The sequence below is a fragment of the Nicotiana tabacum genome, chromosome 17 (assembly GCF_000715075.1).
Source record: "Nicotiana tabacum cultivar K326 chromosome 17, ASM71507v2, whole genome shotgun sequence".
Lineage (NCBI taxonomy): Eukaryota > Viridiplantae > Streptophyta > Magnoliopsida > Solanales > Solanaceae > Nicotiana > Nicotiana tabacum.
The window spans coordinates 116,733,027-116,756,104 of NC_134096.1; the positions used below are offsets into that span (position 1 = coordinate 116,733,027).

At 36.0% G+C, this 23,078-nt stretch overlaps 2 protein-coding genes across 3 annotated transcripts; one reads left to right on the forward strand and one right to left on the reverse strand.

The window, feature by feature from the left end:
* The first annotated feature begins 11,571 nt into the window (after positions 1 to 11,571).
* Positions 11,572 to 20,284, forward strand: LOC107830475 (receptor-like protein 4). 2 transcript variants are annotated; one of them, XM_075234919.1, is made up of 10 exons: positions 11,574 to 11,873; positions 12,471 to 12,612; positions 13,032 to 14,090; positions 14,358 to 14,505; positions 17,724 to 17,795; positions 18,026 to 18,097; positions 18,822 to 18,893; positions 18,971 to 19,048; positions 19,550 to 19,731; positions 19,926 to 20,284. In XM_075234919.1, exons 3-10 carry the CDS (start codon positions 13,043 to 13,045, stop codon positions 20,045 to 20,047), a joined length of 1,794 nt encoding a protein of 597 aa, XP_075091020.1. In that variant the 5' UTR covers positions 11,574 to 11,873; positions 12,471 to 12,612; positions 13,032 to 13,042; the 3' UTR covers positions 20,048 to 20,284. The 2 variants fall into 2 exon arrangements, with proteins under 2 accessions (XP_016513527.2, XP_075091020.1); XM_016658041.2 differs by lacking the exon at positions 12,471 to 12,612 and having other exon boundaries at positions 11,572 to 11,873.
* A 216-nt stretch (positions 20,285 to 20,500) lies between these two features.
* LOC142172066 (uncharacterized) lies at positions 20,501 to 22,228 on the reverse strand. Its single transcript, XM_075235831.1, has 2 exons — positions 21,528 to 22,228; positions 20,501 to 21,305 (listed from the first exon to the last, which is right to left on the reverse strand). Exons 1-2 carry the CDS (start codon positions 22,226 to 22,228, stop codon positions 20,501 to 20,503), a joined length of 1,506 nt encoding a protein of 501 aa, XP_075091932.1.
* Positions 22,229 to 23,078: the final 850 nt, after the last annotated feature.

Below are 23,078 nucleotides of genomic sequence, written 5' to 3' on the forward strand. Positions count from 1 at the left end.
GCTCCAATATATAGAGTGTGTTGGTTCTCAAAAATATCTCCTACTCAAATCTCTAGCTACAGTTTATCTTTTTTCTATTTTTATTTTCCATAAATTAATTGTACTACTTACAAGTGTTAAATTGGAAGGTAGGAAATTCTACAGTTGAAAGAGCGCCCACCGTTTCCGTCCTATATCTATGGGTAAAATAGTTAGTACTATTGCTGTGTTATTTTTTCCGTCTTTAATTTAAAATATTTAATTACAGTAATTTATTTCCAGATTTTAGTGTGTTTTATTTTAGCTAGCAAGTGTTGCCCCCGTACGTATAGAATAAAAAGGTATGAAGAAAAAAATTTGGAAGTGGATATTAGAAGCAAAAGGTGGATAAGGATGAAGACTAAGCAAAAATGTGGGACCAGGGAGGCTGAGCAGGTTGTGGGTTGCTATCCAAGTATCCGATTATTTAAATTATATATTGTTGTATCCTTTTGGTTATAAAAAGAAAAAAATAATAATAGAACTCGGGGCCACCATGATGGGATTAATTTGGTCTTACAGTAATGAGATATTTTGTATCATTATTGGTTTGGTTTGGGATCATATAATTCAACTTTCTAATAATCAAATTTTGATAGCTCTCTCAGGAAGAATTGAATTAATCTAATTGCTTCTTCAGCTGTCCTAATTTGTATCTCATTTTTTCTTTACTCTTAGGTTTCAAAATGTTTGACATCAATTTACTAATAATGTTATTTTATATAATTTTCATAAATGCTCCAATTCAGATATATTTTTTTTTTATGTTTGATATTATCGAATTTGATAGTCTAATGAATATGTTAAACTCGGCTTACTATCAATTGGTGTCACATAAGCTAGAGGAACGGGGTACATTATTACTTTACTGTAGTAAATAGTGCCTTAGTTTTATAGAAAAAGGCCCAAGCGCTTAGTGGTCGGCCCATATACTCCCGGCCCATTGGAGAGACCTTGTACTCCCTTCGTCACATAAACTTTCGGTTTTGGACGATCTAAAATGTTGATATTGTTCTGCTAATAATCCACAACAATAAACTAGTGAAATTTTACAAGTGAAATTTGGGGAGGATAGTGAGTACACATACCTTACTCCTATTGCGAGGAAGTAGAGATGTTATTTCTGAAAGACCTTCGGCTCAAGAAAATTGTTAAGCTAATAATATTGTTCTAAATATTTTTTAGAATTTTGAAGAATTCAAATTCATCAAGCGTATCAACTTCGACATTACATATTCAACCATTATTTAATTTATTCTTTCACTATCATTAACATAATTAAAACAAATCGAACTATCTTAAACTTTGTGCAATCAAAATAGTCTTATAAAATGAGATTGAGGAGTACTAATTATTCACAAGCTAAGGGTCATGTATGAAGCTACCTCCAATTTCATCCCTATCCGTTATGTTATTAACGTCTAATCTGTCTCTTTAACATTTCAAAATAAGTCGATAACTACGCTATTCCTTCGAGGACGGTCCAACAAATGAATCAAGTTGTCACAAAATACAAAACCAAGGGCAACGCAAAAATATCTCATCACTCTCATTTTCAGTTTTACTTTGCAATTTCCACCAAATCATAACTCTACGTCAACTGAGAAAGTGACTACCAACAAATGTACAACTAAAATATACCAAATTAATGTTGCAGTCAGTTTCAATGTTGGTTCCAAACGGCTCCATTTCAATTTGTGTATAAAAGACCAAAAGTCGGATAACATAGTTGTTCAACAAGCAAGCAACATCGCATATATGGCATAAAAGACAAAGAGCCTGGTAACTGGTAACATAGTTGTTCAACAACTCTATAGCAAGCAGCAAATATGGCGAAGAAAAAGTCACCAGTTTATGATGCCAGAGATTCTATATCAGGCGATTCACTTTCCTTTACAGGCTTGGTGTGTATTCAAGATCTACCACCGGTTCCGATACAGAGCAATTATAACAATATCCCCTCATCTCTAGCCAAAAAAGAATCATTTGAATTTAGTCATGTAACTCAGAACACAACAGCTGTGAATCCAATTAATAGTAACTGCCCAGCTGATATTTTGTTCTATAACGGACAGCTCTTACCACAAGCGATTCAACCACAGCCAAACCAAGTTCAAGCGCTCAAGCAATCCAATTCAGTAGGAAACAATAGCAAGAGATCAGCAGTCAACGACTCAAATCTCAACAATTGTGTCAGCCAACACAATAACGGTCCTGCCAGGATCAGCAGCACGAGTAAAAAGGAGGCAACCGCAGGTCAATCTTTTGGTCAGAAAATTTTACGGTTTGCGACCCCTTGCAGAGACTGCCGTGCCACTGAAACAATTCCTTCTACAAAACCACAAACACTAAGATGATGAAACATACATAGTTCTATACTTTAATTCTGTAATCAAAATGTGTTTGGTATGAACTTCCTGAAAAATTACTTAGCCTGGAAAATGTTTTTCATGTTTCATTGGAGAGTGAATAAAAATCCTTTTTAGAACCAATCATTTACTATGTAAGATTGAGAATAATGTTAACTAGTCTTTTGATGAAGATTTAGAGTATTAAAGATTGATAATAATACATAATTGTTGATTGAAGCAGTATATTAGGAAATGAATTCTGCCCAAAAGTGAGGAAATTCACTTCCTTTTAATGGGAAATGTTTTACGTTGGGGAATACTTTCTAACAACAGAAAATGACTGTTTTCGGTAAACTTTCTGAAAACGAAAACAGAAACAGAAACAGAAACAGAAAGTTAGCATCAACAGAATGTCGAAATAATATTTGAAAATAATTTCGGAATAAATCGAGCCCAAATGCACAGTATATCCTTAAGGTAATTATTCCCCTCAAGTATTCGAGGTGCTGAAATATTATCCTCCCATGATAGAACAATTTAACTCACCAGTGTATTGGTACTAAAAACTCTGATGAACTTCGAACCACTCAATGATTGTAAAACACACTAGAAAATTTTGTGCAGAAGAAGAAGAAGAAAGATCAGAAAATTTCATAAAGAAAGATTCTGGGATCAAGGCATATTTATAGCCATTTTCTGGCATTGTTTTTGAAAAGGTTTGCAACCTTTCAGAAACAGCCATGACTGTTGGAACAGGTGGGAACATTTCCCGTTTGAAATATTCTGGGAAAAAGGATTTAAAATAATTCGGGAAAGAAACGGACCGGGTCGCGTCGCGGGTCCTGCGTTATTCCGGGTTGAATTTTCGTTAATTAATTAAATAATTGAAAGAAATTTTGTCCAAAAAGATTAATCAATCGATCTTTGACCAAATCTGAATCCGAAGCCGAGCCGAGCGAGCGAGCGACGACGATGACGATGACGCGAGACTTACTTTCTTTCCGGCCCATTTAACATCAAGTGAAGTGCTTTCTTAATATAAGCACATTCACTTTTCTTTCCACCGCCAATGAGGGACACTTGCTCTCTCCAAAGCAAAAGGGAGCTCACTTTCCCTCCACTTTCTTCCCTCCATTTCTCATTCACCAATCTTTTAATCCCAACAATCTCCCACATGAATGGAGAATGGCTATAAGACAAAGGAATGTACGAACGAATGTGTGATTTACATGTAAGGATTAATTATATCTCGATAAGTAGGTTTTCCTTTGAACTTTTCGTAGTGAACTTATATTGGATATACTCGGTCAATCGGTAGATTTGATATCTTTGAACCGTCGAGCTTTGTTGTATACCTAGACAACATAAGTCACATAATCAAGCCTTAACCATCTATGGTTCTCACGGTTGTGTTCGTTTCAGCCATGAACACCGCCTGGTTTCATTAGAGCTTAGAGAATGGGCCTTTACTTTCATTCCCCTTGAAGCGGCTTACACTTCACACTCACATAGGTAATTTTTAAACGTGTAATCCTATAGACACACTATCTGGTCACTTTCTGCCAGACTTAGCAAATCATTAAAAAGTTTAACCTTTATTGACTCATCAAAAAGCCGTAATGCTTTACCCTGATTTCTGAACATTGTCTTCATCATGAGAATGAGTTGAGTTATTTGACAATGTTGAACTGTCATTCATAACTTTGTTTGATCTCTTTGAACTTAACTCTTGAGATCTCCAGTCTGCTAGGTAGAGTACCGTCATGATGACTTGTCCTAGGCGTTAACCCTATTCCCTTTGATAATCTTTCAACTGCCTCTCTAGATAGGCCTTTTGTAAGTGGATCCGATACGTTATCTTTTGACTTTACGTAGTCAATCATGATAACACCACTAGAGAGTAGTTGTCTAACGGTATTGTGTCTCCGTCGTATATGATGAGATTTTCCGTTATACATAACGCTCCCTGCCCTGCCTATTGCCGCTTGACTATCATAATGTATACATATAGGTGCCAAAGATTTGGGCCAAAATGGAATATCTTTCAAGAAATTTCAGAGCCATTCAACTTCTTCACCGGCCTTGTCTAAAGCTATGAATTCAGATTCCATTGTAGAACGTGCGATGCATGTTTGTTTGGATAATTTTCAAGACACTGCTCTACCCCCAATTGTGAAAATATATCCACTCGTGGATTTAACGTCAGATGATCCCGTGATCCAATTTGCATCACTATATCCCTCGGTCACTGAGGGATATTTGTTATAATGCAAAGTATAATTTTGGGTATGTTTCAGATTTCCCAAAACTCATTTCGTTGCCATCCAATGTATTTGATTGAGATTACTTGTAAACCGACTCAGTTTGCTAATAGCACATGCTATATCTGGTCGCGTACAATTCATGATATACATCAAACTTCCCAACACTCTTGCATAGTCCAGTTATGAGTCACTTTCCCCTTTATTCTTTTGAAGTGCATAACTCACGTCAATTGAAGTCTTAGCAATCTTGAAATCCAAATACTTGAACTTGTCAAGTACTTTTTCAGTGTAGTGAGACTGTGATAATGCTAGACCGTGTGGAGCATTGTGAATTCTGATTCCTAAGATCACATCAGCAACTCCTAAGTCTTTCATGTTGAATTTGCTAGCCAACATGCGCTTAGTAGCATTTATATCTGCCATATTTTTTCTCATTATCAACATATCATCAACATATAAACAAACAATGACTTCATGACTTAGAGTGTTTTTAATATAAACACATTTGTCACACTCGTTGATTTTAAACCCACTTGCCAACATCGTTTGCTTAAATTTGGTATGCCTTTATTTGAGTGCTTGTTTAAGTCCATAAAACGACTTAACCAATTTGCACACTTTTGTTTCTTTACCCGGAACCACAAAACCCTTAGGTTGTTCTATGTAAATCTCTTCCTCTAATTCTCCATTTAAGAAAGCTGTTTTAACATCTATTTGATGGATTTCAAGACCATACACGGCCACCAGTGCCACTAACACCCTAATAGATGTTATCCTCGTTACTGGCGAGTAAGTGTCAAAGTAATCAAGGCCTTCTTTTTGTCTATAACCTTTGACAACAAGTCTTGCCTTATATTTGTCAATATTGCCATCAACTTTGATTTTCCGTTTAAAGATCCATTTTGAACCTAAAGGCTTATTTCCTGAAGGAAGATCAACCAATTCCCATGTATGGTTATCTAAAATTGATTGAATCTCACTATTGACTGCCTCTTTCCAAAATGCTGAATCAGAAGATGACATAACTGCTTTGAAAGTTTGAGCCTCATTTTCAAGCAAGAATGTCACAAAATCTGGTCCAAATGAAGTAAATGTTCTTTGACGTTTGCTATGCCTTGGATCTTCTTCACTTGGAGTATTCTCCTTTGGTTCTTCCCGTGGTCGTTTAGGTCTTTCACTTAACGACTCGCATTCAGTTTTATACGGATAGATGCTTTCAAAGAATTCGACATTATCTAATTCAATTACCGTATTAACATGAATTTCGGGATTATCAGATTTATGAACCAAAAACCGACATGCTTTACTCTTTGTAGTATATCTAATGAAAACACAATCCATAATTTTTGGTCTGATTTTTACCCTTTTGGGTAAAGATACTTGTAAAGATAATTTTTGGTCTGATTTTTACTCTTTCCATTTTTCATATGGAATAGACTGCGTTTTGTTACGGGGTACTATATTGAGTATTCAGTTACCTGTAAAGATAGCTCCCCCCATCCACAAACTCTGCGGTAATCCAGAACTTATTAATAAAGAGTTCATCATTTCATTTAATGTCCGGTTTTTCCTTTCCGCAATTCCATTGGATTGAGGTGTGTAGGGGCCAGTAGTTTGATGGATAATTTCATATTCCGAACATATTTCTGCAAATGGAGATTCATATTCTCCACCCCTATCACTTCTAATCATTTTGATATTTTTATTCAATTGATTCTCCACTTCATTCTTATATTGCTTAAATGTTTCAATTGCTTCATCCTTACTATTAAGCAAATAAACATAACAATATGTATAATCATCAATAAAAGTTATAAAATACTTTTTCCTACCTCGAGATGGTGTCGACTTCATATCACAAAATGTCAGTATAAATTAAGTCTAAAGGATTTAAATTCCTTTCAACAAACTTATAAGGATATTTTACAGACTTAGATTCAACATATATTTGATATTTTGATTTATTACACTCGAATTTAGGCAATATTTCTAAATTAATTAACTTCCGCAAGGTTTTGTAATTGGAATGTCCTAAACGAATATGCCATACATTATTTAACTCCAATAAATAAGAAGAAACTGGTATTTTATTAATACTGTCAACAACCATTACATTGAGTTTGAAAAGGCCCTCTGTGAGGCAGCCCTTTCCAACATACATTTCATTCTTGCTTACAACAACTTTGTCAGATATAAGTAAAGAAGTTGAAACTAAATTCTTCCTAATAGTAGGAACACGAAGAACGTTGTTGAGCGTTAACACCTTGCCAGAAGTCATCTTCAGGAATATCTTCCCATAACCCTCAATCTTGGCTATTGCAGTATTTTTCATGGAAGAAACTTCTTCGGGACCAGCAGTAGAGTAAGTCGCAAATGCTTCTTTGACATCACAAACATGTCGAGTGGCTCTAGAGTCAATCCACCACTTCTTTGAATTTCCAACTAGGTTGCATTCCGAAAGCATCGCATATAGATCATTGATGTCATCATTCTTCTCCACTATATTGGTATGTCCCTTTTTCTTATCCTTTTTCGGGAGACGACAATCAGGGGCTTTGTGACCAGTTTTTTCATAATTGTAGCAGTTACCCTTGAATTTCTTCTTGTTCTGCTCCTTAGTCTGTCCAGAAGACCTCTTCCTCTTCTTACTTTTTGGAGCAATCTCTTCAACGATATTAGTTCCCATAATCGTTGAGTTTCCACGAGACTTCTTCTCGGTTGTTTTGTTGTCTTCCTCAATCTTGAGACGAATCACAAGATCTTCCAACTTCATTTCTTTGCGCTTGTGCTTAAGATAGTTTTTAAAATCTTTTCACGAAGGAAGCAATTTTTCAATCATTGCAGCCACTTGAAATGCTTCATTCACTACCATACCTTCAGCAATAAGGTCGTGAAAAATAAGTTGAATCTCTTGAACTTGGGTTCCAACAGTTTTGTTGTCTATCATTTTATAGTCTAGAACCTTAACAACTACAAACTTTTTTCATGCATGCATCTTTAGTCTTGTGCTTCTTCTCAAGTGCGTCCCATAATTCTTTCGAAGTTTTCATAGCACTGTAGACATTGTACAAATCATCCTCCAAAGTACTTAGGATGTAGCCTTTGCAAAGAAAGCCTGCATGTTTTCACGCCTCAACAATCATAAACTTCTTATTGTTCGGCATGTCGGTGGCAGGCATTGGAGGGTCTTCACTGGTGAACTTCTGCATACCAAGCGTGGTAAGCCAGAAAAATACCCTTTGCGCCATCCTTTGAAGTTGGCTCCAGAAAATTTGCTCGGTTTCTCGGCCGGTGGTACAACAGTTCGATTTGACGAGGCTATCATCGTTGCCGCAACAGTCGCAGAAGGATTTTCATTATCAATTGCCATTTCTCACTGTCAACAACAGAAAAGTTTAATTAATGGCAAAAAATAGAACAATAAAAAGTACTGTAATTAATGATAAACAATATATTTAATAAATAAAAATTAAAGTTTTTATATACTGTTTCACAGAAAACGACGAAATTTTTATGTTCTTCAAATCGTTTCTGAATTTTAACACTCCGATGAAGTTTTTATATCTTCAAATCAAAATAGAAAAATTCAAAAGGAGTAGAAAACCACACATGTTTTAATCTCCAAAAAACAGAATACAGATTACATTATAAAAACTAATTTTCTTAAGATTGTTATTCAATTTGTATTAATATAATGAATAATGAAACAGTAAACTTTCTGAAACAGAAAACAGAAACAGAAAGTTAGCAGCAACAGAATGTCGAAATAATATTTGAAAATAATTTCGGAATAAATCGAGCCCACTGAATGCACAATGTGTCCTCAAAGAAATTATTCCCCTCAAGTACCCGAGGTGCTGGAATATTATCCTTCCAGGATAGAACGATTTAACTCACCATTGTATTAGTACCAAAAACTCTGATAAACTTCGAATCACTCAATGGTTGTAAAATACAATGGAAAATTTTGTGCAGAAGAAGAAGAAGATCAGAAAATTTCGTAAGGAAAGATTCTGCGATCAAGGCATATTTATAGCCATGGCTGTTGGAACAGGTGAGAACATTTCCCGTTTGAAATATTTCTTCCGGGTTGAATTTTCGTTAATTAATTAATTAAATAATTGAAAGAAATTTTGTCCAAAAAGATTAATCATTCAATCTTTGACCGAAGCGACGACGACGATGGCGCACGACTTACTTTCTTTCCAACCCATTTAACACCAAAAGAAGTGCTTTCTCAATATAAGCATATTCATTTTTATTTCCACCACCAATGAGGGACACTTGCTCTTTCCAAAACAAAAGGGAGCTCACTTTCCCTCCATTTTCTTCTTTCCATTTCCCATTCACCAATATTTTAATTCCAGCAATTTCATCATTATGATTTATGGGATTCATTTCTCAGATGAACATAGACCCTTATGGTCTAGTCCTTCCCCAGATCCCGCGCATAGCAGGAGCTTAATGCACCGGGATGCCCTTTATTTCTCAGATGAACACCTCTTCCAGCTCCAACAGTAGAATTAGCAATTAGTATCCATGTAACTGCAAACCGAAATTATGTTTTGATCAGCAACGATATACTTATTTCAGCTTCCCTTTATGGTAATAACAAAAAAATCAGTAAGCATCATCTCGATTCCAGGTGCAGCTTTAAGGCTGGAATTTCTAAGATTAACATTGACACGTTCATTAGGTTATAAGACTTCACATATCACAAAAGAATCTCCCTCTCCATCTAAAGATTTTTCACACTCATCAACAATTATAGACCACCGCGAAAAGGATATATAAAATAGTTTGGCTATATATTTTAATCAAAAATGTATCAACCAAATAGGCACAAACCATCCCAGTGGAAACATCACTCGGAATACATGAGAAACTACGAGAATACTTCAAAAGAACAAAAGCAACTGATTCAATATATATATGAAAATGCATTTACACATTGCTATATGCCCACTGACCTGTGAATTTCCTACAGAACACAAAAGGCAACTCATTCAATATATGAACACATCCAACATAGATAGTTCCTCATTCCATAACTCCATTAATTTGCAATTAAGTTGCGGTAAATATTTTAAGAGAAGATAAAGTAGCTGGGATGTGAAGTTCCAAAATACAAATTTCATACAGCTTTTTAGCTTATTTTTGTAAAAGCTAAGAGTTACCTCATTCCACAACAGGAAAAGGGATGTTACCCCACATTCTTTCAACATGTCACAACACCAAGATGATAGAGTAAGGCCTTGATTGTAGCACATCAAATTTATTGCGGAAAAATGCAGAAGAAACAACTTGCTTTTGAGGTCTTTAAGTTGAATAGAAAAGAATCATACTCTCTACCAAATGAACATCATCACAATTAACATAACAACTATACTGTTGCACAAAAAAATATATATATTAAAAAGATGCTAGAGAATAAAAGTTTCATTATATTCTTTCGTAGTACGTTTATCATTTCTTTATTTCTCATTTTTATTTTGTCCGTCGTTGTCTATATAGGATATAATTTAAAGAAGTTGATAAAACTTAAAATAAAAACTAGGTAGGGTTGTTACAAAAAAATTAGAAAACGGTAAAGCTAATACATAATGGACCAATTTATCAATTTGTGGATTACAATATATATTTGTTACACAAACTATAAAAAGAGGAAAATTTGTGTAACATTAAAACACAAGAGAGATATGCAAGTCAAAATCTCACATAGAGATATGTGTTCTCTCTAAAAATAAATATGTATATAAAAGGTAAAAGATGGGAACATAAAGCGATTTTTGAGCTGTAATTAAGGGAATATAATAATCAAATCCCTTTATCCAGAACACATCTTAAGAGTTAAGAAACTCAATTGGAAAGGAAATAGGAGTAATTAATGGCAGCTTGGCGCTTTTCAGTACAATGGAAGGGTCTAAACTTCAATAGTCGAGGCATTCTGAAGTCTCAAATCTCAATTTATTTTATTCTTTATTGCGGGCGATGATGTAATTATTGGTAAATCACGGGGCCTAACTCACTTTTTAATTTATACTTTCTTTCCACGTTAGTAGCTTTTGTCTTCTAGTGGCACAGAAGAATATGTAAGAAAGCATCGTTAGCATCATCTAGCCATGTCTTGCGCAGGTCCATGCTCATCCCATGCACTCGCATCACGTGGCTTTGTCGATATTAACCTTAAATATAGTTTGTCTTTGTGATAACCACTATTTATTTGATAAAGAGTTATTCAATTTACCTACTATCATTTTAACTTTCAAAAATTTAAATAACTTACATTAAATATTAGTATATCACTCCAACAATTTACTAATTTTACCAGCAAAATTAATGTAATGTGTCCAGTATAATAAATCCAAAATACTAATACGATAACTTAATTGCAACGATACTTATTAATTTGTCAAGAATTAAATTTGTTGAAAAGTAAGCATAATATTTTATTTGTTTGCACTTACCAAAAATTTGAATATTAATCATTTACTTAGGAAGAATAGAATATAGTAAAGGCTAAATTTTTTTCTCTTTGATTAGTTGATTCAACATGTTTTGTCTTTATCAAACAAAGGTCTATCAACAACTTAATTGTACTAAGAAACAATACTATTAGATTAGATTCAGATCATAATGTCTTATGATTGATAACCGTTTGGATTGACTTAAAAAAAAAAAGAGTTTTCGGCAGAAATAATTTTTAAGTCAACCAACTTATTACTTTTAACTTATTTTAAGTAGTTTTAAATTTATTATTTTAAATTTTTTTTAACTTTTTTAAATATAAAAAAAAACTAAAAAAAAATTAAAAGTTAATTTGACCGGCTTAAAAGTCACTACAAACCAGCGATGCACGTGATAATTCATTCATTAGGCAGCTGGCTTCACTGTAAGCGGTAGACTTATAAGCATACTAACAACGCCCATTCATTTTCACGGGTCAATATCAAAGAAGAAAAGATAAAAAAGAATTAAATATTCGACTTTCCTTTACTTCCTTACCTGCATAGCTCGTCCTCATTATAACTCTACTACTGATTATGAACTTATGGTAAGTGCCCACAAAACCACAAGGCAAGTACAAGATTTGAGTGTGAATGCAATGAGTTTGTAGGGGGGAAAAACAAGAATTGGAGGAAGCCCAAGTAGCATTTGGAGTTCAAGATGATGAGATTCCACTATGGTTTCTTGTTCATTTGCTTCTGCGTGGGTCTTCAGCTTGTCTGCTCTCGCCGTGGTCAGCCCTTTTTCTGTGCTTCTATTGTGAAAATGGGTCAAGCATTTTACTGGGTTTTTTTTTCTTTTACTATGAACACTTGTTACTGGATCTATGTGGTTAAGTTACTGGACTAAAATTTACTACACTTTCAAGTAGTTATTATTATTATTTTTTAATTCTGTGGATTTGTCTAGAAGTAGTAATGGTAATTGTGTTGCTCATTGATTGTAATTTTGTGATGGACTTGCTTCACTTTTGTTTTATCGTTACTGATTTTTTAAAATTGCTGAAATGTACTGATTTTAGCTTAGTTCTGCTGCTTTGTTCCTGAGTTGATATTTTGAACTTTTTTTTTTTGGCTGACCTTTTAAGCTATAGTGATCCTTAAAAGAAGTCTATAACTGCGGTTCAATTTTCCCGAATCAGTTTGGAACAATTGCGGTTAGCTATGTGAATCTTTTATATTGATTCCACTCTACTTGGGTCCATTTCATTCCAATACTAGATCTTTTTCTTTTAAGTCAATTTAAGGGCTCTTTAAATCTCACATTTATCCCTACACGGATTAGTATTCTCTAAATGAGTAAACCTTTGTAATGTTTTTGTCATTGCTAGGTGTTGCACTTAGTTGTTTCAGGTCGCCTTTTTTGTTGGGTCTTTTTCGGTTAAAGGGTGGAACTTTGAAGTGGGGTGTGAGAGGGAGTAAGCATGATTGTTCAGGTGGAGGCTTGACAAATCAAAGAAGGAGCAAATAAGGGTAAAGTCGAAAACCTGTTAAGCCTCCTTAGTCAACTTTTTGCTTGGTAACAATAAGCTTTTAACTGCAACCAAATCAAGGTAACATTGGTGAAAAATAAACATTATTCCACCTCAAAAATTCAAGCTGCTCCTACTCCCTCTTAAGTGTATAGTCCGATAAACTTGTCAAGTACCTTTATGAGTACCTTCTTTTCGATAAGAATAAGCTTTCAAGTGCATTCAATCGGTGTAACATTAGTGAAGATTAAAAGTTAGTCCGCCGCTGATATTCGAGTTGGACTTGCTTCCTCTTTAGTGTACCTGTTCTACCTTTTCTGGATACCTATTGCTTTTATTCCATGATATTTGTAAACTTGCTACTAATGATTAGGCTCTTCAAGTTGATATTTTGTTCACTAAACTGTTTATTCACTGCAGAGCCATATGTAATGCGAATAAGCTGTGGAGCTCGACATGATGTTCATACTGCCCCTACAAATACCCGCTGGTATAAGGATTTTGCATATACAGGAGGGATACCTACCAATGGAACACCCCCAAGTTTCCTTACGCCTCCACTCACTACGCTGCGGTATTTCCCTTTATCGGAGGGACCTGAGAATTGTTATAATATCAACAGAGTGCCCCATGGCCACTATTCAGTGAGAATATTCTTTGGATTGGTTGCAGAACCAAGCTTTGATAACGAACCACTGTTTGATGTTTCTGTTGAAGGCACCTTGGTTTATTCTTTGCCATCTGGTTGGAGCAATCATGACGATGAACAAGCATTTGTTGAAACAGTTGTTTTTCTTGATGATGGTACTGCCTCTCTTTGCTTCCACAGCACGGGTCATGGAGATCCTGCTATACTTGCAATTGAAATTCTCCAAGTAGATGGCAAAGCATACTATTTTGGTCCTGACTTTGGTGAAGGGACAATCATTAGAACTGTTAAAAGACTCAGCTGTGGTGCTCAGACTTCAAGGTTTGATGTTGACTACAGTGGGGATCACTGGGGTGGAGATCGTTTCTGGGGTTCAATCACGACCTTTGGTCAGAATTCTGATCGTCCCATTTCTACCAAAAACAGTACAAAGTTAGCTTCCAAAGCACCAAACTTCTATCCAGAAGCTCTTTACCAAACCGCTCTTCTTAGTACTGACAATGAGCCAGAATTAACATACACTATGGATGTCGATCCCAATAAACGTTACTCTGTTTGGTTACACTTTGCGGAAACTGATCCTTCAGTTACAGCCGTGGGACAGAGGGTCATGGACATCTCTATCAATGGTGACACTGTATTTCAAGATGTTGACATTGTGAAGATGGCTGGGGGTGTTAACAGTGCCCTTGTGCTGAATAAAACAGTTTTAGTCAGTGGCAGGACCTTGACAATCACATTGCATCCAACAAATGGGACTCATGCCATAATTAGCGCCATTGAAATTTTTGAGATTATAATAGCTGAATCTAAAACATTACCTGACGAAGGTAAATAAGTTAAAATTTTCCACTTCACGTTTCTTGGATGCTTGTTCAGCGCTTAAAGTGGGAAAGAAAGATGTAATCTAAAGTTGTGCAAGTTTTACCGCTGGGATAGCTTTCTGGCTTTGTTATGCTATAAAAAGGGGCCAAGAGTAGTTCTTTATTCCTTTTTGACTCATGAGTTCAGCTTGTGCCATTAATATTCCACTGCTCTGATTATAGAAGTTACCTGACCTGTTATGGATACTATTTTATCTTTCTTTACTTCTGCAGTCAAGGGTTTGCAGTCGCTAAAGAATGCACTTGGACTTCCTCTTCGACTTGGATGGAACGGTGATCCATGTGTGCCCCAACAACATCCCTGGAGTGGAGCAGATTGTCAATTGGACAAAGCTAGCAATAAATGGGTCATCGATGGGCTGTACGTAATTAAGCTTGCTCTTACATACAGAAGTTTCTATCTATATGTAGGTTTTTGTAGTCAGGCATATGGTGTATATATATGGGCATATTCAAATATAACTTACCCACACCCGTGTATTTTGCTTGTGTTCTTCAATCAAGTTCCACAACTCAATCTATAGGTTTTGGTTGACAAATTTCTGGACGGCGTGGTGAATTATCTGATTAACACAATCATGAATCCACCCAAGATAAATAGCCTGCCTCCCACCCAAAGGAGAACGGAAAAAGAGGCAGGGGCAGCTTTAGATTCACTTTTCACATATAGAACCTCGCACATGTAGAGATTTTTCATCCTGTAAACATATGCTCGCACACACTCACACAAACACTCATTTTCTTTGTATTCTTTCCTCAAGTTCTACAACTCAATCTTGTTGGAATTTATTTAGAGTGATTCAAGATATAATGTGCCTGCTGTTGAAAAGGCACAATATTTTCTGAAAGATGTATCCAATTTTATAGGACATAGGACACATCTATTCATTAATTGAAGAGATGTATTCAATCCTTGTTTGTTGATTAAGTGTTCTTAGTGTTCCATCTCTAATATTTTTCAACAAATCTAACATGTTTCTGGTGGTAAGCTGTTGAACGACTTGTCTTTCTCTGCTTTGTGTGTAGTTCACTAAATAACACATTCATTACACAAAGTAGGGAAAGCCAAGTTGAGTGTGTGAAAGGGAGCTGCGACAATGAGGTGGAATATTGAGATTGTGAAGAGCAAAAGCCAAGGACTAGAGGGAGGCCAGAAAGGGGGCTGTGGAAGGAGACGGTGAGAAGAATGGTGAAAGTGGCCAGAAAAGGGGAGTTGCGGCAATGAGGGGTATCTTGTGTTTTGTTGAATGTTATACCATGCTTTCATAGTGAACTGTCCACTAATCATTACTGTCACTTCATCCTGTCTTTCCTCTGAGAGTTTATTGTCACTTGTTCCAGCTATCAATTCCATTAAGCCACTCAGTTTCCAGTCTTGGCAATTACTACTAAATACTGTGTTCAAGAATTACTGTCTCTACATTGTATTATACTGGCATGAGGGTATCTCACACACGGGAATAATTCAATGAATTCCTCTTTTTGTGGGCTGCTTCCAACCCACTTATCATGCAAAACACTGATATTTTAACCAGTACCCACTTCAAAGTAGACATCTGAGCTGAACTCCTCCAACGTCCTACCCCATATGGAGATGAAGTTATCTTTGGGCACCAGTGACTCTCTATACCATATTTAGCTATGATCACCCTCCTCCAGTAAGCCTCGTTGTCAATAATACTCCCACAGCCACTTTATCTTCAAGCTTCTATTATGGATTACTAGGTTTCTCATCCCAAGACCTCCACTTTTTAGGCAAAATGAGTACCCATTACTCCATTAGATCACATGAACTGATTCTTATGGAGATGCAGATCTAATTTTCTAAATAGACCAGAAAGCCCATGTGGAGTTTGGAGGAGGATAGCAGTTGAATTCGTCAGGAATTTCTGCTTTTTTTGGGTTAGGTGATTTACTGTAATCAGGCAAAGTACAAACTACTCCACCTTTAAAAAATTACCATCCCTAGCTGTCATGTAATTTGTATTTGAGCATCAAATTATTTTTAATCTATTACGCTCTCTATTTCATTTTATGTGACATACTTTCCTTTTTAGTTTATCCCAAAAGGAAGGACCTTTCTATATGTTAGTAAATCTGTGTTCACAACCAGAAAAAATCATATAAGCAGAAAAATAGAACTTAGAACAGAAAATGTAGATGAAGAAGGAAATTAAATCCGAGCCCACTGAATTCACAGTGTTTCCTTAAGGAACTTAATCCCCTCTTAGTACCCAAGGTTTAGGATTATTTTCTCCCACGATAAAACGGATTACCCACACTAGTGTAGTGGTACTTCAAACCCCAGTGTTTCAGCGAACGCAATAAGGCGGAGTAAATCACACATTACACTTATATTTGTTTTCGGAAAAACAGTGCAACGAAAAAGAAAGAAATTTCAGAATTTTCAATATATGAAAAATGAGGCCAAGCTTCTAAATTTATAGACAATGAAAGGGTGAGATGAAGAGATGCGATTCAAAAGGTGCCTCTACCATTTCTCATTCACACCCATTCATAAAACCAACCACTATATTTAGAAACAATTTAACTTTAAACTTCCCATTATACCATTAGTGAGACGATTTATAGCCATACAAATGTCTATGGCTAGACCATAAGTTTCAAAAGTCTTTCTTTCTAAAACTTTATCCAGTCAAACACATCACTTAAAACAGGATGAAGGGAGTAGGTCTTTTGAAATCTAAACTTATTCATGTGATACCGATAGTTTAATAGCTTTTAGTTGTGATACTGATAGTTTTAGCTCTTTACTGTAACTTCTTACTTTTGTAATTGGCCAGTTTTAAACAAAGTTAGATGAAGTATTTGTTAGTTAAACCTTCAACTGGTACAATTCTCATAATTCATATATTTTTTATCTCATTTCTTGGTTCCACTATGACAGTATAATAATGTATTTTGTTATCAAGAATCTGAAACAACCTCTCTACTCCTCGGGGTATGGGTAAGGTCTGCCTACGCACTACCATTCCCAGACCCCACTTTTGGGATTTCACTGGTTTTTTTTTTTTTTTTTTTTTTTTGTTGTTATCAAGAATCTCAATCCCAACTTGTAATTTTTTCATTACAAAAATGTGTTTTGTTATCAAGATACCTTTGTTTGGTGTCCTCATTTTTCAAAATCTGCAGGGTAAGCTTGCACTGTGCTTTCATATTGTGTGGTTTTTCTTGCAAGCTTTTGTGTAATGAATGTCTTCGGAGGAGCATATTTGTCGCAGTCAAATCCTGTTATTAGAATAGTAAAATGTGGTGTCTTCGTTGCTTCAGTTCTAATGCATAGTCTCTATAAACTTGTTTGGTTTCTATTTTTCTTGAAGTGTGCGTTAACTTTGTTACTATTTTCTAGACAACATGTTCCCTCTTCTAATTTAACTGCTTCTGTGTGTAAATGTTCCCTTTTATCTTTGCATTCTTCAGTACAAGTTTTTGACCAAATTCGATAATCTTCTATCATCTATATTTGGCTTTTCTTGACACTGTGAATGGGTTGAGTTTCTTTTGTATGATCATTGTTAACTCCATTTCTTTTTCCAACTGTTTTACCTGCAAGGTCAGTGGCTTGGACAATCAAGGTTTAAGGGGTTTCTTACCAAATGAAATTTCTCGATTGCGTCATCTTCAGAGCATGTAAGTTAGAAACACAGCTTAGAAACACAGCTGGCAAGTGCCTTCTGTTTTCAGAATATATGTTGCCAAAGACAAATACATGTTCCCGAAACATCTTTTGGCACCGCATCCTTCTCAAATCTTCTAAAGCATCCCACTTTTCTGGATGCTCTATTCTTACATGTAGCATTGGAACGACCATTTCTAAATATGATCTCCTTTGACCATGCTTTCCTTGTGTGCTTTTACAGAAATCTAAGTGGAAACAGCATTCATGGGGCTATTCCCGTGGCATTGGGAACGATAACTAGTCTGCAGACATTGTGAGTAAAGCTTTCAGAATTCATGTGCTTTTCAGAATTAATTTCTTTTTCCTTTCTGACAGAATAATGGATAATCAAACTTGGAATTAAGGAGTTTCTCAATTTTACCTTTTGAGTGTTAAGGCATATGACTGGTTGTCCTCTTTCAGTAATATCATAGCCCATTCTTCTTAAAGCGGTGCTGATTTTTGTGCTGCAGTATGGCCAATCATTAGAAATGAGCTTGAAGATTAGGTTCCTAGTTTTGCTAATAGGAATAAGAGATGATCTCGTTTTCTCTTTGGTAGTAATGGTTCAAGGGGAAGACTGTTGATTTTAATATTTTTGGGGATTGTGAAATAAAAGTCATATTGCTCATCCTTGTTAACTTTATTGGAGAATATATTGTAATTGTATATAATTTTTCTGATAATGACGGTATCTAGGCCAGATCGAGTAACTCTACCCACCAAGGTCTCCGCAGAATCCTGGTCTCACTACATTGACTGCTCCGCCACACCTTGGGTGCGAAAAGATCACAATATTTTTTGTGTATTAGAACAGACAGTATTACTTTTATCGAATTAAAGTGCCTCTACGATTGCTCAAGACGTCTGTTTTCAACTAGAAACGACATAAGATCATCTCATTCCATTTTTAGCAAACTAGTGAAGGATATTCCATTAGTAATGAAAAAAGGGTTGGATCTTACCTGGTGAGTGGCTGACAAAGATTTGCACTACAGGGATCTCTCATTCAATTTCTTCAATGGATCAATTCCTGAAAGCCTTGGGCAATTGACCTCATTACGGACGCTGTAAGATACTTCAGCTTTGATCAGTTGAGGACAAAAGAATGATCGATAAAGAGCACTAAATTACTGCTTTGTTACAGGAATCTCAATGGCAACTCACTCTCTGGAAGGGTTCCTGCCGCATTAGGTGGAAGGCTCTTGCACAGAGCTAGCTTCAAGTACGCTTCCTATTATCATCATATTGTTTGGCACAGTGCTTGTTCTTTGTGAAGCGTCCTTTTAAGTGTTTTCTTTTATGAATTTCTTGTAGTAGCTCATATATGCCCGTTTTGTGGTGCAAATAACTATAGTGTGCAGCATCATGATTCCTTATGCCTTAAGAACATTGCAGAGCTTAGGAGTTGCCTGACCATTTTCTAGCTGTCCTTATCATGAATATGCTGCGTGGAGTCTGGATAAGTTCCTTAGCCCAGACTATTTCTGCTAGCATGTACCAGTTTTATCCGAAGATGGCCTCGATCTAGCCTTTAAAGTATTCCTATAGCTGCAATCACCAATCATGTATTTTAGGCTGAGAAATGTAATTAAAATTTTTGTTCGTATGCTGTTACTTAAGAGGTTCACGGGCGTGTACTATGTGGTTAAATTGAAAAGCTGCAAAACTTCTGGCTTGTCGTTTCAGTAATCTATGACAAATAACTTACGATGGATGCTTCCAGTTTCACCGATAATGCAGGCATTTGTGGTATTCCGGGATTACCAACGTGTGGAACCCATCTTACGCTTGGAGCAAAAATTGGGATCGGCTTAGGGGCGTGTGCAGCTATCCTGCTTATTGCTACCTGCTTAACATGCTGGTGGAAGAGACGGCAGAACATCCTCCGAGCTCAGAGAATTGCTGGTAAGATATTCTATGCTTTTAACCCTCAATAAAGGCCACCTTCAAATACATTGCCTATGTGTTGTTTCTAATCTACATCTGTAAAAAAAATTGAATTTTGACCTGCATATAGAATCCATTTTTTCTTCTTCTAAAATATGCTTGCTTATGGATGGATCATTCTGCGATAAAATGGCTTTTCCATTTTTATGTAGCAAGAGACGCTCCTTATGCGAAGTCAAGGACCAGTTTCAATCGAGATGTACAAATGTCAAGAAGCCATAGTCACGAACATACTCGAACAGCTGCTGAGAATGGGCCTCCTTTGCTTACCTGACTGATTAGTAAACAAGATTGCCAGATGCAATGCTACAGAAGATTGTTTTTGTGACTGGAAAGATGTGAATACTGAGCATAGAAGATAGTTCAAATGGTGTGTTAATTGATGAATTGAAGATGAAAATGCCTTTTTTGCCCTAGTAATTTTACTTTTGTTCTTGTTCTTAAGTTTTTTTTTTTTTTTGGGGTAACAACTGTGAATATTATCATTTATAACAAAATTATTACACCTAAAGAGCACTTAATACCACAACCACCTTCTAGGAAGGGTGCAGTGGAAACTAAGCCTCTAGACAAATACTACTTACAATTATACAGTGATCCTTTGCAGAAATTCTCTACATGTATGAGCCCTTTTTGATCTACCTTTTGTATCTATTCTTTCTATAACATCTTGCTTAATCTGTCTTACTACATCCTCTATATTTACATTGACACCTTTGAACATTCTCTAGTTTCTAGCCCTCCATGTATGGTAGAACATTGATCCAAATATTGCTGCTACTATTTCTTTCTTGGTCTGCTTCCAATTCTTCCTCTTTATTCTCTCCAAAGTCTTCCTGATGTCTCCCTCCTGTATTTGAACACCAGCCCAAACTGTAACTGCTCCTCTGAGTATTGTGAACAAGCTACATGCAACAAACAAATGATTGGGTTCTTCTTCTGCTCCTGCATCACATAAACAACAGCTTCCATCTTCAACTTGGATATTCAGTTTTCGGAGCATATCCTTTGTTAATAGTCTGCCCTGTGCTCCTAACCACATAAAGAACCTGTGCTTTAGTTGTGCAATTGCACTCCATATTAAGTCTGCTATGTTCAATCTGGGCATATCTCCCAGTAGAGTTGTATAACTTCTAGTTATTGAGTATACTCCTCCAAAAGTTAGAGAATAGTGGTCTCGCTCATACCATGCCTTCATTTCATCTTTTAAGGAGTTAAGTTTCCTCCAGTACCAACTACTATCCAAAGGTGGCTTATGGTTCCAAATACTAGTATTGGTCTTCATATAGATTCCATGCACCCACTTCACCCACAAGGAGTCTTGTTTATCAATCAGTTGCCATAATAATTTTCCAACAGATGCTACATTCCAAAGTCCGCTTCCTTTCACATTTAATTCTCCATATTTCTTTGGAAAGCATATTTTTTCCCAAGACACAAGGAAAACTTTTTTCTTTTCCTCTGAACTTCCCCATTTATATTCCCTGCAAATTTTATCAGCTTCCTTAACCACACTTTGGGTAATATGAAAACTGCCCCCCAAAAATTATAGATGGAGAATAACACTGAATTGATTATTTGAAGTCTTCCTGCATAGGACAGTTGCTTGGCATATGTAGTTTTAATCCTACTTGTTATTTTTATCCACCAATTGATAGCTTTCCAATTTGCTCCATTTCTTGGATGACAGAGGCACCCCAAGGTATCTTATAGGAAATGTACCTTGTGTGAATCATGTCCTAGTTAGCAGCTACTCCTTAGTCACCTCATCAACCCTTGCTATAAAAATATTTGACTTCTTTAAGTTTGCAATCAGGCCAGATGCTTTGCTGAAGTGTGGCAATGCTTCCATGACTCTTGTTACTAAGGCAATGTTACCTTTGCAGAGGATCATAAGATCATCTGCAAAGATTAAATGAGTTAGTTTAAGTTGTTTACACATAGGATGAAACTGGAAGTTAGGTAAACCACTCATGAACTTTAAAGTTCTAGATAAGTATTCCATCACTAAAACAAATAATAGAGGAGACATGAGATCTCCTTGCCTAAGCCCCCTTCTTCCTTCAAAATATCCATGACCTTCACCATTGATCTTAATAGAAAACTTTGTTGATTTCACACAAGTCATGATCAGTTGTAGGAACTTCTCAGGGAACCCAAAGCCTTTCAGTACTTCCTCCAAGAACTTCCATTCCACCAAATCATAAGCTTTTCTCAAATCTATATTCATTAAGCATCTAGCAGAAGTTTTCCTATTGTAGTGCCTCAATAGGTCATGGCATATAAGAACATTGTGCATCATAGATCTACGTGGAATGAATGTAGCCTGGTTGTCTGCTTCTAACTGGCTAACTGCATGTGTAAGTCTGCTACATAACATCTTTGAGATGCCTTTATACACTACATTGCAACAAGAAATGGGCCTGTACTGACTTGCATATTCTGGGTCCTCCATATTTGGTATCAGTGTTATGTTTGTTGAATTCAGTTATTTCAATAACTTTCTATTATGGAAGAACTCCAATATTGCTGCAGTGATATCCTCTCCAACTATACTCCATACTGCCTTGAAAAATCCACTCCCAAAACTATCTGGTGCAGGGCTTTTACTACTGTCATTCTAAAATATTGCTTCATTGACTTCCTTAGCATTATATGGTTTTAGCAAGTCTATCTGATTCTATATGGTAAGCACTGGTCCCATTTTTATGAATCCTTCTCTTGCTTTAACTCTAGTTGGAGAGTTTTGCCCTAGTAGCTCTACATAGTAATTCACAAAATTTTTTGCAATTACATCTGGATCACTTTGCCAATCTCCCTGTTCATTTTTTAGTTGAGTAGTAGCCTGTTTCAACCTCTTGTGCTAGATTACTAAATGAAAATATTTAGTTTTATCATCTCCTAACCTTATCCAATTTGCCTTGCTTTGCTGTTGGAGGTATAGTTCTGCCAAATAGGAAGACTCCCTAAATTTCTTGTATGCTTCTCTCTCCTGTTGTTGAAATTCAGTATTCATAGGGCATGCCTGCAGCTTCTCTTGAGCTTTTTAAAGATTTTGCCTGTCTTCATCTGCTTCTCCCACTATGTTTCCGAAGTATTGAGAATTCAACTGCTTTAATCCTCTTTTCATCATTTTCAGTTTCTTGACTACCTGCAATATTTTGCATCCCTGAATTTGCACTTCCTATCCTGCTTTTACCCTCTCTAAAAAGAGTGGGTGTTGAGCCCATACATTGCAATATTGGAATGACCTCTTAGCTCTATCTTTCTCTGCTGTAAGTGAAATCTTTGCTGGACAGTGGTCA